Source organism: Oryctolagus cuniculus, chromosome 12 (genome assembly GCF_051225735.1).
Source record: "Oryctolagus cuniculus isolate XC-2025 breed Fujian yellow rabbit chromosome 12, ASM5122573v1, whole genome shotgun sequence".
NCBI classification, from domain to species: Eukaryota; Metazoa; Chordata; class Mammalia; order Lagomorpha; family Leporidae; genus Oryctolagus; species Oryctolagus cuniculus.
Genome location: NC_142878.1, coordinates 73,611,369 through 73,629,332, shown reverse-complemented (window position 1 = coordinate 73,629,332; position 17,964 = coordinate 73,611,369). Strand labels below are relative to the sequence as shown.

The following is a 17,964-nucleotide window of genomic DNA, read 5'->3' as shown; positions in this document are numbered from 1 at the left end:
GGCCTCCACTTGGAACACCCGTATCCCAAGTGCTTGGGTTCAAATCTTGACTCGACTTCCTATTCCAGCTTTTTCCTGCCAATGTACACCCTGAGCAGTAGCAGCTGATTGCTTAAGTACTTGAGTCCCTACCACCCATGTCAGAAACATGGGTTAAGTTCCAGGTTCTTACCTTTGACCTGGCCCAGCTTCAGCTATTTTGGGTGTTTGGGGAGAGAAGCAACAGGTAGAAGAACTTTGCCTTCTCTTCTCTGCACTTTTCAAATTAAAATAAAATAAATATGTAAAAAAATTTTTATAAGAATTTTTAAGAAGTAACTGTCCAACGGCTTCATCTCTGTTTCATGTAGGAAAAATTATTAATAAATATTACCTTTTTTTAAAGATTTATTTATTTGAAAAGCAGAGTTACAGAGAGAGAAAGAGAGACAGAGATCCTTCACCTGGACAGAAATGAGCAGAGCCTCAAGACCTGTGGGATACCGTCAAGTATACTAACTTGCAGAGTAGAATTTCCAGGAGAGAGGGGCACAAAGTGTATTTGAAGAAGTAACTGCCATTAGCTGTTAAAAACCATTTTAGCTGTACATCCAAGCAGCTCAGTAAAGCAGGATGAACTCAGAGACCTACAGAACAGAGAAACTTGGAAACAGCAAGAGAAGTGCATTCCATCACATGTTAGTGGACCCTCACCGCGATGAACAAGGAGGAATTCTGTACCTTGGCCGGCGCCGCGGCTCACTAGGCTAATCCTCCGCCTTGCGGCGCCGGCACACCGGGTTCTAGTCCCAGTCGGGACGCCGGATTCTGTCCCGGTTGCCCCTCTTCCAGGCCAGCTCTCTGCTGTGGCCAGGGAGTGCAGTGGAGGATGGCCCAAGTGCTTGGGCCCTGCACCCCATGGGAGACCAGGATAAGTACCTGGCTCCTGGCTTCGGATCAGCGTGGTGCGCCGGCCGCGGCGGCTATTGGAGGGTGAACCAACGGCAAAAGGAATGCCTTTCTCTCTCTCTCTCTCTCTCTCACTCTCTCACTGTCCACTCTGCCTGTCAAAAAAAAAAAAAAAAAAAAAAAAAAAAAAAAAAAAAGCTGTACCTTGCAGAATTCCACAGAAATGAGAGATTCAGTAGCAGACCTGCCCTGCAAGAAATAAGTCTTTTAGGCTGAAATGAAGGGCACCAGTCACAAACCTACACAGACAGTACTGGTAAAAGGAACTGAACAGTTAAATAAGGCATATGAAAGAAAAATGTGCTGCAGTCAGTGAAAGCCAGCAGTTGTGATCCTGTTATCCCATATGTGACTGTAAGTTTCTGATCTGGTTTCCAATTAGTGTGCCTGGGAAGGCAGAAGATGAAGGCCCAAGTACTTAGGTCCTTGCCACTCACATGGGATCCCTTGATGGAGTTCCAGGCTTCTGGCTTCAGCATGGCCCAACCCTAGCTGCTGAGGCCATTTGGGGAATGAACCAGTGGATGGAAGATTTTCTTTTTTTCTCTCTCTCTTTCCCTGCCCCCATCCCTTAATCCTCTTTGTCAGTCTTCCTTTTAAATAAAGTAAATGTTAAAAAAAAAAAAAAAGATCCTCCACCCACTGGTCTACTCCCCAGATGGCCATGACAACCAGAGCTGGGCTGATCTGAAGTCAGGAGCCAGGAGCTTTTTCCAGGTCACCCATGAGGCTGCAGGTTCCCAAATACCTGGGCCATCTTCTGCTGCTTTCCCAAGCACATTAGCAGGAAGCTGGATCGGAAGTGGAGCAGCCAAGACTCAAACTGGTGCCCACATAGGATGCCAGCATTGCAGGCGGCAGCTTTATTTGCAATGACACAGCCCCAGCCCCCATTACCTGTTTTAAATTGGCTTTTTTTTCTTTCCTCTAGTAGTGCTCTGAGCATGTAACTACCTGGATTAAGGGATATCTTTGGCAGATAAAGGACCTCAAGATTGATTGGGGAGAGGGACTGGTGCTGTGGCATAGCAGGTAAAGCCACTGCCTGCAGTGTCTGCATCCCGTTTGGTTGCTGGTTTGAGTTCAGGCTGCTCCACTTCCTAACCAGCTCTCTGCTATGACCTGGAAAAGCAGTAGAAGATGGCCCAAGTCTTTGGGCCCCTGCACCCATCTGGGAGACCCAGAGGAAGCTCCTGGCTCTGGCCATTGCAGCTGTTTAGGGAGTGAACCAGCTGATGGAAGATCTTTCTGCCTCTGCCTCTGTAACTGCCTTCCAAATAAATAAGCAAATCTTTTTTTTTATTTTATTTTTAAAGATTTATTTATTTATTTGAAAGAGTTATACACAGAGAGGAGAGGCAGAGAGAAATCTTCCATCCACTGGTTCACTCCCCACTTAGTTGCAATGGCTGGAACTGCGCCCATCCTAAGCCAGGAGCCAGGAGCTTCTTCCAGGTCTTTTATGCGGGTGCAGGGGCCCAAGGACTTGGGCCATCTTCTACTGCTTTCCCAGGCCATAGCAGATAGCTGGAAGAGAAGGAGGAGCTGAGTCTCTAACTGGCGCACATTTGGGATGCCGGCATTGCGGACGGCGGCTTTACCCACTTCACCACAGCGCCTGCACCAGTAAACAAATCTTTAAAAAAAATTGGGGACTTGAGATGGCTGTGGGGCATTGCCATGTCTGAGTGCTGTAAGCTGCCTCTGATGGTTGAGGCAGTTATCAGCCGAAAGTTTCAGCTCAGGCATTCTTTACTGGCAAGTGCAACATCTCACTTCGAAGTGATTCTTCTCTCTTCCAGTGAACACTAAAGCTTTAAGGAATATTTATCTTGCTGGTCTTTCTTACTCTTGATAAAGGAGGGGGGAAGGGTGTACCACAATACTGAAATTAATCACTAGTCTAAAAGTTTTTGACAGTGTTCACAAGGGCATTAAGTGCTTTTTCCATGTTTAAGTAATATTATTTAAAAAACAAGGTAAAAACATTGAAAGCATTTAAGCAGTTTTTTTTTTTTCTTCATTCCTAAATGTAAAAAGATCATTATGGTAATATAAAGGCAGGTCTGAAGTGACTATTTGAGAAAAGTTTAAATGGTGATTCTTCTAAAATAGTCTACGGGTGAGTATTATGGAACAGCAGGTTAAGCTATTGCTTGAGATGCCTGTATCCCATATCTGAGTTGCTGGGATTGAGTACCCTTTCTGCTTCCCATCCAGCTTCCTGCTAATGTACACCCTGGAAGGCAGCAGATAATGGCTCAAATATTTGGGTCCCTCCTACCCACATAAGAGATCAGGCTGGAGTTCCTGGCTCCTAGCTCCTGGCATTGGCTTGGCCAGGCCAGACCCAGCCCAGCTGTTGTGGGTATTTGGGGAGTGAATTAACAGATGAAAGATATTTTCTCTCTCTTTCTCCCTCTGTCCCCCCTCCCCCTTCCTCTCTCTCTCCCCCTCTCCTCTCTCTCTTCTTCCTCTCTCCCACCCTCTCCTTTCTCCTCCCTCTGTTGTTTTTGCCTTTCAAATAAAAAATTATTATTTTGATTTTGTTTACAGTTATCATTTGACCTTTAAGTAAGTGCCTTCAAGTTTTTTAATAGAAATTTTTGTATGCTTTATATGATTTCATATATCATTCCTTTTTTCTGTCTCTTTTGTCTAGAACTTTGTTTTATTTACTTGAAAGGCAGAGTTACAATGAGGCAGAGGCAGAGGCAGAGAGAGAGAGAGAGAGAGAGGTCTTCCATCTGTTGGTTCAATCCCCAAATGGCCTCGGTGGCCAGAGCTGCACTGATCTGAAGCCAGAAGTTTGTTCCAGGTCTCCCATGTGGATGGCAGAAGTCCTCGTACTTGTGCCATCTTCTGCTTTGCCAGGTGCATTAACAGAAGGCTGGATTGGAAGTAGAGCAGCCAGAACTTGAACTAGTGTTTGTATGTGGGCATTGTAGATGGTGAGTTAACCCACTGAACCACAACAGCAGCCCCTTAAATTACCTTAAGGATAGTTATGGTGGCCAGCGCCGTGGCTCAATAGGCTAATTCTCCACCTTGCAGCACCGGCACACCGGGTTCTAGTCCCAGTCGAGGCGCCGGATTCTGTCCCGGTTGTCCCTCTTCCAGGCCAGCTCTCTGCTATGGCCCGGGAGTGCAGTGGAGGATGGCCCAGGTGCTTGGGCCCTGCACCCCATGGGAGACCAGGAGAAGCACCTGGCTCCTGGCTTCAGATCAGCGCGGTGCCCCGGCCACAGCGCGCCGGCTGCGGCAGCCATTGGAGGGTGAACCAATGGCAAAAAGGAAGACCTTTCTCTCTGTCTCTCTCTTTCACTGTCCACTCTGCCTGTCCAAAAAAAAAAAAAAAAAAAGATAGTTATGGTGTCCATAAGGTTACACTGCCCCAGGGCTAGCAGGTATTCTTACAGTAACTCCTGGGCCCATTTTTATTTTTGCTATTAATATGAGTGAATACTGCCTAGAATAGTGTCCTGAAATAAGTCTTAGGGGGGCCAGCTCTGTGGTGCAGCAGGTTAAAGCTGTGGCCTGGAGCGCCAGCATCCCATATTGTCACTGGTTCAAATCCCAGCTGTTCTACTTCCGATCCGTATCTCTGCTAATGGCCTGGAAAAGCAGTAGAAGATGGTCCAAGTCCTTGGGCCCCTGCACCCATATAAGAGATCCTGAAGAAGCTCCTGGCTCCTGGCTTCAGATAGGCTGAGCTCCAGCTCAGCTATTTGGGGAGTGAACCAGTGGATGGAAGACCTGTGTGTGTGTGTGTGTGTGTGTCTACCTCTCTAACTCTTTCAAATAAATAGAAATAAATCTTTAAAGAAAATAGTGTTAGGAATGTCTCCTGGCTGGTGCCGCGGCTCACTAGGCTAATCCTCCGCCTGCAGTACCGGCACACCGGGTTCTAGTCCCGGTCGGGGCGCCAGATTCTGTCCCGGTTGCTCCTCTTCCAGTCCAGCTCTCTGCTAAGGCCCGGGGGTGCAGTGGAGGATGGCCCAAGTCCTTGGGCCTTGCACCCGCATGGGAGACCAGGAGGAAGCACCTGGCTCCTGGCTTCAGATCAGCACAGTGCGCCGGCTGCAGCAGCCATTGTGGAGTGAACCAACAGAAAAAGGAAGACCTTTCTCTCTGTCTCTCTCACTGTCCACTCTGCCTGTCAAAAAAAGAAAAAAAAAAGGAATGTCTCCTTTGTATGGAATTCCCACTGCCATGAAAAGCAGTATTCACATTGGAAAAAGCAGACAGTGGAAGATCTAGAGTAAACAACTATCAACTTAGTTCTGAATTACATGACTAGACTTCCTGAAAGGTTCAGTGTCACCCTGACCATTTCCTTATAGGCACAGATGTTGAAACACAGCAATGCTCCAAAAGGAATACTCAGTTCTATAGTGCATTCTGTGTCTTTCCTAAAAGCTAGGAGTCTTTTTGCTAAATTAGTGAATATCAGGTGCAAGTTGAAAGTTTGCATTTCCTAACATCTTTTATTTATGCCTAGATGATGAATCAACTGGACTATTCAACAAATGAAGAAAATCCTGTGATTACTGGTGAACAGATTGTCCCTCAATGATATTATATGGACCTGCAATAATAATGTGTCACTGATTTTCTACAAATAGAGTTTGACTTTTTAGATTGACTTTTGAATTAACATTCTGAAAGAATCTTCAGTAATATGCTTGCAAATATATATTTTTATGAGCTGGTACTGACAATTATAAATAGTTAAAATGCATTACTTTTGATTATGTTAAAGTTGTGCCTTCACACTAAATAAAAACATATGGCCTGTGTCATTTCCAAGATGTATTATATACAGTATATTTTTCTAAAAACATGCTTTGACCCACCCTTATACTTTTCTTAATGGAGTCTGTGTCTTTCAACTCTTAATGATAGATTCTGTCAGAATGGGTTTCTGAACAGATTTTATTGTTAAGGAATTGTGCGTATTTATCTGTCTATAGAAATAAATAGTTAATATCATGGAAAAGGGCAGTTCAATGGTAAAAATTTGCTTTCTCCACAGAGGTTAGAAATATATAATTTGGAAATAAATATAAGTGAATATTTTTGTAGTATAAATTATTTTTTAAAACCCCCACTCTTTTTGAATTTAAGAACCTAAATTACTTCAGACTGTCTACATACTATATCTGAGGACCTTTCCGGATGTAGAGAAACATAATAAATAGCACCAGTCAGGAAAAGGACACAGAAATGGAAATAGGGTTCTTAGTGGTCTGCTGTTTTCTTAAGGTGTAGCTTGGATTTCTGTACTAACATGAAGTTTCACTTTGGAATTGCTGATATTTGAAATTTGGTTCCATTAATGCTAAGGTTTGATGTTTTTTAAAAATTATTTTTCTTATCAAATTATAGATTAATATATATGGCTTGTTGTTTGAGTGTGACATCCCTGACCTTCCCCCACCCCTCCCCTTTTTAGTTTCCTGATTTCCGCTCCTTCCTCCATGGCTAACCACTGTTAACTTTGGTTGAATATGGAGGAAAGAATTGAAGATAAAAGGCAAGAGATTGTGTGTTCATTTCTTTTTAATTACAAGTAAGAGTTTGAGTAATATATTTCAGCTCAAGACACTGGGAATAGATTTAGACCAATTTGTCACTCTGGTACCTTCCAACTTGGAAAGATTGTTTCTCATTCTTTGCTAAAACAATGTGAACAGACCTAGTCTTTGATTCTAAAGCCCATTCAACTTATTAAAAGATAAAACTAGTGCCTCTTAAAATGGGTAAGACTTTGATGTTTGAACTAAATTTAATATTAGGTTATTTTGTTTAATTGTTAATTTCTGTTGAGTAAATTACAAGCAGATAAGTGGCATTGACCACTGCCCCTCTTTCATATGATTTTGGTACCTTTCATTTATAACAAATGACCTGCCTGAATAGCAAGAGTTAATTCTGCCTCTTCTGTATCACTTGAATTTTTTCCAAGTAATCTAACTTATTTGGCAGACTCTGATAGAGAAAAGAACAGGTTAAGTGCCGTTGAAAAACTCCAACTCTATTTCTATTTATGGTATCAATAAAATGTCTGCCAAAATACAGCTTTTTTAGTAAACTTGCCTGCACTGTTATCTTAGCTTTATGATATTCAAAAGCCTCAACATTGAAATTTCTCATTTTTAAAAAGATTATTTATTTACCTGCTATGCCACAGTATCAGCCCCTAAATTCCATTTTTTACCACATTGAAATAAAATATTTTCTAAAAATAATTTTGTTTCATTAAATAATTAGTATTTTAATTTCTTTATATAGGTTTTTCTCCAGAATAACGTTTACTAATGCATCTAGAAATCTAAAATCTGAATTGTTTGATACAAACTCTGCTTTATACAACCATTATTTATCAGGAAGTTAAAAGCTTGTTTTTGTGTGCTGTTAAAATTTTATTGATTGAATAGAAATGAGAAGGGGGTGGCATTGTGGTTCAGTGGCTTAAGCCACTGCCTGCAATGCCAGCATCCCCCAAGTCCCAGCTGCTGCGCTTCCAATCCAGGCTCCCTGCTAATGCACCTGGGAAAGCAGTGAAAGATGGTCCAAGTCCTTGGCCCCTGGACCCACATGGGAGACACAGTTGGAGCTCCTGGCTTCTGACTTCAGCCTGGCCCAGCCATTTGGGGAGTGAACAAGTGAATGGAAGATCTCCCTCCACCCCCCTCTCCCTCTCCCCCTCCCCCTCCCTCCCTGTCCCTCTCCTTTTCCCTCTCTCTTTCTCCCTCCCTCCCTCCCTACCTCTCTCCCTACCTCCCTCTCTCATTCTCTCTCCCCTTCTCTCCCTCTCTAACTGCCTTTCAAGTAAATAAAAAATCTTAAAAAAAAAAGAAAAATAGAAATAGGGGCTAGCATTGTGGCATAACGGGTAAAGCCATCGCGTGCAACAATAGTATCCCATCTAGGCACCTGTTTGAGTCTCAGCTGCTCCACTTCCGATCCAGCTCCCTGCTAATGGCCTGGGAAAGCAGTGGAAGATGGCCCAAGTTCTTAGGCCTGTGCCAACCACATGGGAGACTTGGAAAAAGCTCCTGGCTTTGGCCTGAGCCAGCTCTGGCCGTTGTGGCCATCTGGGGAGTGAACCAGTGGATGGGAGATCGCACTCTGTTTCTTCCTCTTTCTCTCTCTGTAGCTCTGCCTTTCAAATAAAATAAATCTTTTTAAACAAATAGAAATAAGGAACTGTGAAAACTTTTTAAATTTTTCCATCCTCAATGTCAACTTTATATTATCCTTAACCCTCCTTCTAGCATCCTATCTGAAAATAGTTAGAGAAATTAAAATAAAGCACAGAAATAGTTTATTGTGGGAATCAAGATAAACAAAAGATAGGGTAGGTAAAAATTCGGCTTTTACTCCCCTAAATGTCCATAATGGCCAGGGCTGTGTTAGACCAAAGCCAGGAGCTGGGAACTCAACCCGAGTCTCCTACATGGGTGGCAGGAACCCAACTATTTGAGCCACCACCACTGCCTCCCAGAGTCTACGTTAGCAGGAAGCTGGAATCAGGAGCCAGAGGCAGGACTCAAACAGAGGCATTCTAATATGTGTTGGAGGCATCTTAGCATAAGGCCTAACGCCTACCCCTGCCACCAGTAACTTTTAAAGGGAAGAGAAGCTGCTTCTGTTTTTGTTTCTGTTTCTCCTAAACATGTCTTTGAAACAATGTGGTATTGATACTTACTGGGAAAAGAAACCATTACTTAAAAATTACCTAGGAACATTTTTGTGGCTTATCAAACAGTAACTATCAAATTATTATGCAGATAATTTTTGCCTCAATTTAGTTCAGCAAAAATAAATAAGAGGCTGTGAAGACTTTGATATATTAATACTTCCGTATTATATTTTCTTCTAGATTGAAGGTTTTTTGTTTAGCAGTTCTTTATTAGTAAAGTCTGTAATTTATTTATCTTTTGAAGGAGGAAAAATTCAACCTATCTTCCATTGGCATTAGTGTACTTTAATTGTTCATAGATTTTGGTGAAACAGTGTACTTATAATAAATGCAAATGAGCTTTCCAGTTTTATTTACTCCTTCAAATTCTGGACAAGCATGAAGTTACTTTTACATTTGACTTAGAGATATTTGAATTACTTTATTTAAGCTTGGTCTCTAAAATTCCAGGCAGGTCTCAGCCAATGAAATTTCAAAAAACAAAGGAATTTATTTCAGATGAGTGGAAGCTACTGATTTGAAATTTCTCATTTTATTAACAAGGAAAAATATTGAAGTTATTCAAGATAATGCCAGCTGGCCAGTTCTATAACTTAAAAAAAATGTCACCACCCTGTTTACTTCAGAGAACAGTTTCAAAGAGGGCTGTATGAGGATAATGCAAATAAAATAAAAGTACTGACTATAGACCATTGTATGCATTCTAGAAGAAAGATACTCTAAATTCAAAAGATCTGAATCAAATTACTCAATCTTTTGAATTTGATTCTCTACTGTAGAACTTATGCTACATTACCAAATTTTCAGAGTGAAGAAAAGTCATTGACAGAGTAATATATAAACCATATTGTAGTGAAGTCCATTAATGTAAGTTTCCTTGTTTAGTGTCTTCATTTTTAGGGTACCCTTTGTATATGAAAAGGTTCATTGAGGGGGACATTTTTAAAACTAAATTTTTAGACTAGTCTTTCATTATTGACAATTCAGGGTCAACTGAACAAAGGTAGAATATTTAGTGTCACTATGTGGCTCTTTGATTAGGCATGAAAAGTACTGTAAACAAGTTTTGTATTCCTCTGGAAAACAGATATTTTTAATATCGAAGAGGTTATCTAGTTAGCCTGCAGCATTTTACAATAGGCTAAGTCAAAGTGAATTAGATCATTTTTGCCTGTTTTATACCTTCTGTTGTATTTTTACACTTTGATACATAACTTAGTGTAAATTAATACTTTTGTAACACTACTAGGCTTTATTTTTTTATGGAAAATGATTTAAAATTTTTAAATATTTGAAGTGTTAACTTAGCAATATTTTAAACTATTGTGTGCCAGTACTGACAAGAAAAAAATTTTTATGTATTGTATTCCCTTTGGTATTCAATAAATTTCTATTTTAAAGTAAAATTTGTGTTTGTTTTCAATGATGAAAAATAATAGAATATGAACTGAAAGTTAACCAGATCATGCTCACAAGATGCAAAAATGATATTGATGGTGGCTGGTGTTATCTGATAATAGTGGGTAAAGCCACTACCTGCATCCATATGGATGCCAGTTCAAGTCCCAGCTGCTCTACTTCTGATCCAGCTCCCTGCTTATGCACATGGGAAACAGCTGAAGATGACCCAAGTGCCTGGGCCCCTGCACCCACATGGGAAACCCAGAAGAACCTCCTGGCTTCAGCTTGGCCCAGACCTGGCCATTGTGGCCATTTGGAGAGTAAACCAGCTACTGGAAGACCTTTCTCTCTCCCTCTCCCTCCCTCCCTCCCCCCTCTTCCTCCTTCCCTTCCTCTCCTCCCCCTTTCTCTAACTCTGCCTTTCAATAAATCTTTTTTAAAAATGCTAATGACTCTTAGGAAGTTGTGTACTTATTTAGGTCTGACAGATTATCCTTAAAACCTAATGGTATTTATTAGATGTTTCTATTAATATATAAGTGCTGTTACATTAATCTAACACATGATATATAAATTAATACTTTATTATACAGCTAGGCTTTATATTTTTGTGGAACATAATTTAAAAATTTAAATAATTTATTGTATGTATGAACTCTTTTTAAAGTATATTACCTCCTATGGTGAACATTCTTGGTATTTGCAGCCCTGCTGGTGGTGGTGGTCCCACAAGTTACCAGAATTCTTGCTGCCATTGTGCTGTCTTCTTAACTCCAATGGGATTGGCCTAGATATGTATCTCCTTTGTCTTCACATCTTGAGAAAGACCTTTTCTCCCCTCCCTGCCAAAGCAGAGGAACCTTGTTGCCTCTTGTGGGCCCTTTGGAAAGAGGCCTAAGTGGACAGGGAATCAGATGCTAGGACACTGAGCTGAGAAAGGAGACTTCCCATTGTACTCAAGAATCTTTTGTAGTTCCCATGATATGTTTCCTTTTTTTTTTTTTTTTTTTGACAGAGTGCACAGAGAGAGAGACAGAGAGAAAGGTCTTCCTTTGCCGTTGGTTCACCCTCCAATGGCCGCCACGGCCGGCGCACCCTGCTGATCCGATGACAGGAGCCAGATATTTATCCTGGTCTCCCATGGGGTGCAGGGCCCAAGTACTTGGGCCATCCTCCACTGCACTCCCGGGCCACAGCAGAGAGCTGGACTGGAAGAGGGGCAACCGGGACAGAATCCGGCGCCCTGACTGGGACTAGAACCCCGTGTGCTGGCACCACAAGGCGGAGGATTAGCCTAGTGAGCTGCGGCGCCGGCCCATGATATGTTTCCATTAAATAGTCAGTCTACAAATAATCCTCGAATGTATTGAATAAATTATTTTCCTCTTTAAATGTTTTAATATGAACAGCTGGTTAAGAGTAAATTGTCCATATTTTTTGTTAGGTTGTAGGCCTTGTAAACGGTCTAATGTGTGTGGTGAGAGTAAAGAGAAAAATATTTAATGAGCTGAAGTTTAGGTAAAATTAATGCTCTCTAAAAAATATGTTTATTAGCTTGAAATTCATTTTCTTGAAATAGCGGGTAAGACAAAGACTACAGAGTCTAGATCTATAGTTTTCAACTTGTTTTGTTGTGACTCTTAGCCGAATAATACACAGCAAATTACATTGAAAATAAAGCAGGGGCCTGGCGCTGTGGCACAGCAGGTTAAAGCCCTGGCCTGAAGCACTGGCATCCCATGTGGGTGCCAGTTCTAGTCCCAGCTGCTCCTCTTCCAATCCAGCTCTCTGCTTTGGCCTGGGGAAGCAGTACAAGATGGCCCAAGTCTTTGGGCCCCTGCACCCACGTGGGAGACCCAGAAGCTCCTGGCTCCTGGCTTCAGATTAGCACAGCTCCAGCCGTTGTAGCCATCTGGGGAGTGAACCAACAGATGGAAGACCCCTCTCTGGTTCTACCTCTCTCTGTAACTCTGTCTTTCAAATAAATAAAATCTTGAAAAAGAAAAGAAAAGAAAGCAAAGGTTAAAATACTATGTCACAGAAAAGCATTAATACTAGCAAGTGAAAGCAATGGCCAGTTCTAGACAACACTAATGGTAAATACTAAAAAATGTTTGTAAATTCCAACTACCTGCATGTGAGCTCTTAGAATAGAAGTTTTGCACTTGGATTAACAGGCAGATCTCTAAACAGAATCCTGGAGAGGGATATCTGTAAAGTGTAATGAGGAACTCTGTCCATTTTGTGCTGCCACAACAGCATCTCTAAGACTGGGTCATTGTTCAGGAGTAGATTCGATTGTTAACGTTCTGGGGGAAGTCCAGGGTCAAGGGGCCAGCATCCGCTAGGGGCTTTCATGATGTGTCATCTCATGGTGGAAGGCAGAGGGGAGAGTACTCATGCCAGAGACTGAGGCGGGCATGAACTCATTTTTTATACCCAACTCACTGTTAAAATAAACTCACAAGAAAATGATGTTTGTTCATTCCTGAAGGCAGAGCCCTCATTACCTAACCACTTTTTATTAGGCCTGGCCACCCAGTGTTGAACTGGGGATTCTTTCCAGCACGTGAACTTTGGGGGTATTCTAACCACAGCAGGCACTAATTCTCACAGCTCTTAAGAAATCATGGGTAAATAGTTCTTAGTCATTCTCTTGAAAACAACTTTCCAATTTAGATCCAATGGTCACTTCTCTAGGTTAAGAGGGAAAGGGTGGCTGGCGCCGCGGCTCACTAGGCTAATCCTCCCCCTTGCGGCGCCGGCACACTGGGTTCTAGTCCCGGTTGGGGCACCCAATTCTGTCCCGGTTGCCCCTCTTCCAGGCCAGCTCTCTGCTGTGGCCCGGAAGGGCAGTGGAGGATGGCCCAAGTGCTTGGGCCCTGCACCCCATGGGAGACCAGGAGAAGCACCTGGCTCCTGGCTTCGGATCAGCGCAGTGTGCTGGCCGCAGCACGCCTGCCGCGCCGGCCATTGGAGGGTGAACCGACGGCAAAAGGAAGACCTTTCTCTCTGTCTCTCTCTCTCACTGTCCACTCTGCCTGAAAAAAAAGAAAAAAAGAGGGAAAGTGTGGGGAGCAATTCGGACTAGACTAAGTTACTGGAATTAAGATTTATTCTATGCATCTGCTCTCCCACAATATGGCGCTGGGAGAGAAGAAAACAGCTTCTACACAGCTGCCTCCAGTTCAGCCAATAAACTGTAGGACTTGCTCCTGATTGGAGGAGAGCAGCGTACTCGGCGTGTGGGTAGCAGAGTTGGGATTGGTGGAAGAGGACTATATAGGAGGAGAGAGACGGCATGCACCAGGAACATCTAAGGGGAACATCTAAGGGGAACACCTGTGCAGCCCTCGAGAGAGCCGGCCGGCGGTGTGCCGCTCCCCTGCGGAAGTGGGGAATGTGGCAGGGGGAACCGCCCTTCCACGGAGGTGGAAGGGATAGTAGCCAACCTGGGAAGAACCAACAGCAAACCCGGGGAGGGCCGAGCAGACAGAAGAACAGCGCAGGGTCCTGTGTCGTTCCTCCACGAAGAGGGGGAGCGACATAATGGTGCCGTGACTCGGATATGAAGCCTAGGCAGGGTTTAGTGTTGCTCCTCCACGAAGAGGGGGAGCGACAGGAAAGGGTATCAACTGGATTCTAGTTATTAACTACCTATACATAGGCTCTGTTGCCTATTAATATAGAAAGCCAAGTAATTTTTTGTGTGAAAAATGCTTTACACATTTATTATGTGTAAGTGGAACACTTTTCTATTGAAGTCTCATCAATTATTTACAAAACCCATCCTGCTACTTTCAGTGCAGAGAAGATAAAATTCACAAAAGTAATTGCCAAGTCTTCTCCGTTCTGTCTTCCACATGATTCAAAAGAGTCCTGGACTCGCCATCCCCACTGCTACTAACTCTGCTTAGTCCATCTGTACCATAACAGGCTCGTAATTGATCTTCCACATCACAGCCAGTTATCTTTCTGAGATGGAAATATGAGTATGCCAGTAGTTTAGAAAAAGCTTTAGCAGCACTTAATTTACCTAAGAATTGTCCATAATACCTTTTTTTAAAAGATTTATTTATCATTTGAAAGGCAGAGTTACAGAGAGGCGGAGAGAGGTCTTCCATCTGCTGGTTCACTCCGCAAATGGCCGCAACAGTCGGAGCTGGGCCAGTCCAAAGCCAGGAACCAGGAGCTTCTTTTGTGTCTCCCATATGTTTGCAAGGACCCAAGGATGTGGGCCATCTTCCACTGCTTTCCCAGGCCATGGCAGAGAGCTGGAAGTGGAGGAACTGGTCTTGAACCAGTGCCCAGATGGGGTGCTGGCACTGCAGGAGGCGGCTTTACCTGCTACGCCACAGCACTGGCCCCAGCCCATAATCCTTCATGTTTTTAAGGCATGAATTGGGGATGGGAGGTAGGGGCCACTTTTCCTCACTCAAACTCACCAATCTGCCCAAAAGATTTCTGTGGCCAAATGTGTGGCAGTTTTCTCCATTCTCTAAGCAAGTCTTCCTTCAGCAGTAGGCACCAGCTGCGCCTCCAACTTGATTCAATTCCATTTTGATAAGTATGTGGAGATAGCATTAGATCCCACAGGTTGAAGGGTCAATCCCATGAAATTGTCCCCCACTTCAGATGCCAATCCATAGACCCAGGTTGTTTGACCTGTGCTTCTAATCAGGGTACCTATGAGCCCAACTTGGATTTGATTAACTTGCTAGTGTGGTTCACAGAATCAGGAAACATGTTTGCTGGCTTACCGTAAAGGATAAGCAAACAGTTGAAGAAGGGGTACAGAGAGAGCTTCCATGCCACATCAGGGAGCATCGCCTTCCAGGAATCTCTGCATCCGAACTCACTGAACTCAGTCTTTTGGAGTTAGGAAGCTTCACTGCGCAGGCATGGTTGAATAAATCATTGCATATTGAGGATCAGCTCAAACTTCAACCTCTCCCCGATCCCTAGAGGCTAGGGAACGGGGCTAAAAGTCCCTATCTGTAATCCTGCTCTGATCTTCCCAGAGGGTAGCTCCCATCCTGAGGCAACAGGGGGAGTCACCAATGTATTCGCGCACAAAAGAACACTTAGTGCATTGCAGACTGCAAAGATTTTAGAAGTTATAGAGCAGGAAAGGGGGAGGGTGAAGACCAGGTCCATGTTTCATGAGATCACATGGCCTGCCCCTCTTCATTACCAACTTCATCTCCCATCATTTTCCTTCATTTTTTTCTCCTTAGACTTATGGTGTGATAGATGTTTTCTCTGTTAGAATTCTTGTGAATCTTAGAAAATTGACATTTTGGTCATGATTCATATAACTATACTTTGGCAACGCTAACTCCACTTGAGTTTTTCTTGTAATACAGGTTGTAACTGAGCCAAGTCACTGGCTGATAACAAGGAGGCCCATCACTTCACACTGCTGGCTGACTGATAGCATGGAGAATGTGCACCAGCATGCAAATGAGGTAGTTGGAGACCAGGACTTTTCCCTTTAAGGCTGACATCTAGAAGCTAAGATAATACTTTCTGGGGCAATAAACACAAGTGCCTTCAAATTGCTAAGATACCTCTCACTATGGCTCTGCAAGAATTCACACCGAAAGCCTTGGAGCACTGCAGGTTTGGCTGGAGTGAAAGACCCCTTCCTTCCTGCTTGATGGCACTGAGAGTCTTTGAGAGTTACCTTATTTTTCCAGACCATTTGAAAAATTTCCTGAATGTGCATATGAAGTTTGGCTCATTACTGGCACTCTGTGCTCAAGTACCATTTTTTGGCCCATTTTTAAAAACGTAGAGAGAGCACATGAGCTGTCATCCACTGGTCCACTGGTTCACTCCCCAAATGACCTCAACAGTTGCGACTGGGCTGGGGTCGAAGCCAGGAGCTGGATCTTCAATCCATGTTTCCCACGTGAGTGGTAGGAACCCAACTACTCGAGTCATCATAGACCGCTTCCTTCTGGGCTCTGAATTATCAAGAAGTTGGGCAGGAGAAGGAGCCTGGAATTGAAGTCAGGTATACTGATTTGGGATGTAGATGTCCACACTGATGTCTTAACTGCTAGGCTAAATGTCCACACATACACCCCCCTTTTGTTTTTAACCTATTTTGCCTTTTCATATATTACTTTTGCTTATTTTTTCTTAATCTGTTGTGTGCATTTCAATAAACCAATTAATTTAGGAGCTGTCTTTGCCTCACTTGGCTTATCCTTTGATTAAAAGGTAAAAGCACCTGCCCTTAGAAAATGTGTAATCCTTAAAGTTAAAAAGCTCACCAGGTATTAGGAAAACTGGGCCACTCTGGCTGGCCAGAGTGACAACTTAACTTCTAGGTGACTCTTTTGTGCACAGGGCTCCCTCCCAGCCTCTATAGACCCTTCAAGTCTCAGCTCAAGTATCACTGGAATGGGAAGATATGAATATGGAAAGAACAAGTACAGAGAATTCCTGTATGGAATTTTGTAACAAAAAGCGGGGGGGGATATGTAGTGGTAGCTATAGGAGATCACGATTGGGGGAAGCCAGTTGCTGGGGGATTATCAAAAAATTATTTATTTATCAGTCCTTAAAGTCTTGGTGTAGTCTTTAGTTCCTGTATCTATAGAATTGTATCACTGCAAACAGATATTTGACTTCTTCCTACTTACATGTCTCTTATTTCTTTCACTTGCCTAATGACTCTGGCTGAAACTTCAGTAGTATGTTGAGTAAGAGCAGTGAGAGTAGACATCCTTGTCTTGTTCTAGGACTTGGAGGAAATGCTTTCAACTTTTCCCCACTCAGTACCAAACTATGAGTTCTTTCACTCTTAGCCTTTATTACGTTGAAGTATGATCTTTCTACACCTAATTTATTCAGGGTATTTTTTTTTTTTGACAGGCAGAGTGGACAGTCAGAGAGAGAGAGAGAGACAGAGAGAAAGGTCTTCCTTTTTTGCCATTGGTTCACCCTCCAATGGCCGCCGCGGCTGGCGCGCTGTGGCCGGCGCACCGCGCTGATCCGAAGGCAGGAGCCAGGTACTTATCCTGGTCTCCCATGGGGTTCAGGGCCCAAGCACTTGGGCCATCCTCCACTGCACTCCCTGACCACAGCAAAGAGCTGGCCTGGAAGAGGGGCAACCGGGACAGAATCCGGCGCCCCAACCGGGACTAGAACCTGTTGTGCCGGTGCCGCAAGGTGGAGGATTAGCCTAGTGAGCCACGGCGCCGGCCTTCAGGGTATTTTTTTTTTTTTTATCGTAGAGGATATTGGATTATATCAAATGCTTTTCTGCATCTATTGAGATAATTATATATTTTTGTCCTTTATGTATTAAAGTTGAGTATTGCATTTATTGATTTATGTATGTTGAGCCACTCTGGCATCATTGAGATAAATCCCACTTTATCTTGGTGAATGATCATTTTTGTGTGTTGTTGGATTTGATTTGCTAGTATTCTGTTGAGAATTTTTGCATCTATGTTCATCAGGGAGGTTGATCTTTGGTTTTTTACTTTTTTACTTTTGTTGTGTCCTTGTTGGTAATACTAGCCTTGTAGCATAAATTTGGAAGGATTCCTTCCTTTTCAGTTTTTAGAATAGTTTGAGAATTAATCTTTCCTTAAAAGTTTGATAAGATTATTAGAATACAAATTTAGTGAAGTTGCAGGATATGAAATCAACATGCAACAATCAGTAGCATTTTTATATACCAGTAATGAATTAGCTGAAAAGGAAATTATGAAAGCAGTCTCCTTCATAATAATTATACAATGAATAAAATAACTAGGAATAAATTTAAGCAGGAACTGAAATCCATCTTCAATGAAAATTACAAAATGCTGATAAAATAAATGGAAAAAGACACATACAAAAAATGAAAGACCTCTCATGTTCATGGGTTAGACATGTTAAAATGTCCA

The 17,964-nt window shown here is 42.8% G+C and overlaps 1 protein-coding gene across 4 annotated transcripts in view; it reads left to right on the top strand.

The window, feature by feature from the left end:
• SPPL2A (signal peptide peptidase like 2A) overlaps positions 1–10,062 on the top strand; it is a 72,676-nt gene extending 62,614 nt beyond the window's left edge. For all 4 annotated transcript variants that reach the window (XM_051822006.3, XM_089310338.1, XM_070054199.2 and 1 more), the window contains one exon: positions 5,450–10,062. In XM_051822006.3, the coding sequence (XP_051677966.3) occupies positions 5,450–5,524 (75 nt within the window). In that variant the 3' untranslated portion in view covers positions 5,525–10,062. The remainder of the gene's footprint in view (positions 1–5,449) is intronic.
• The last annotated feature ends 7,902 nt before the right edge of the window (positions 10,063–17,964 follow it).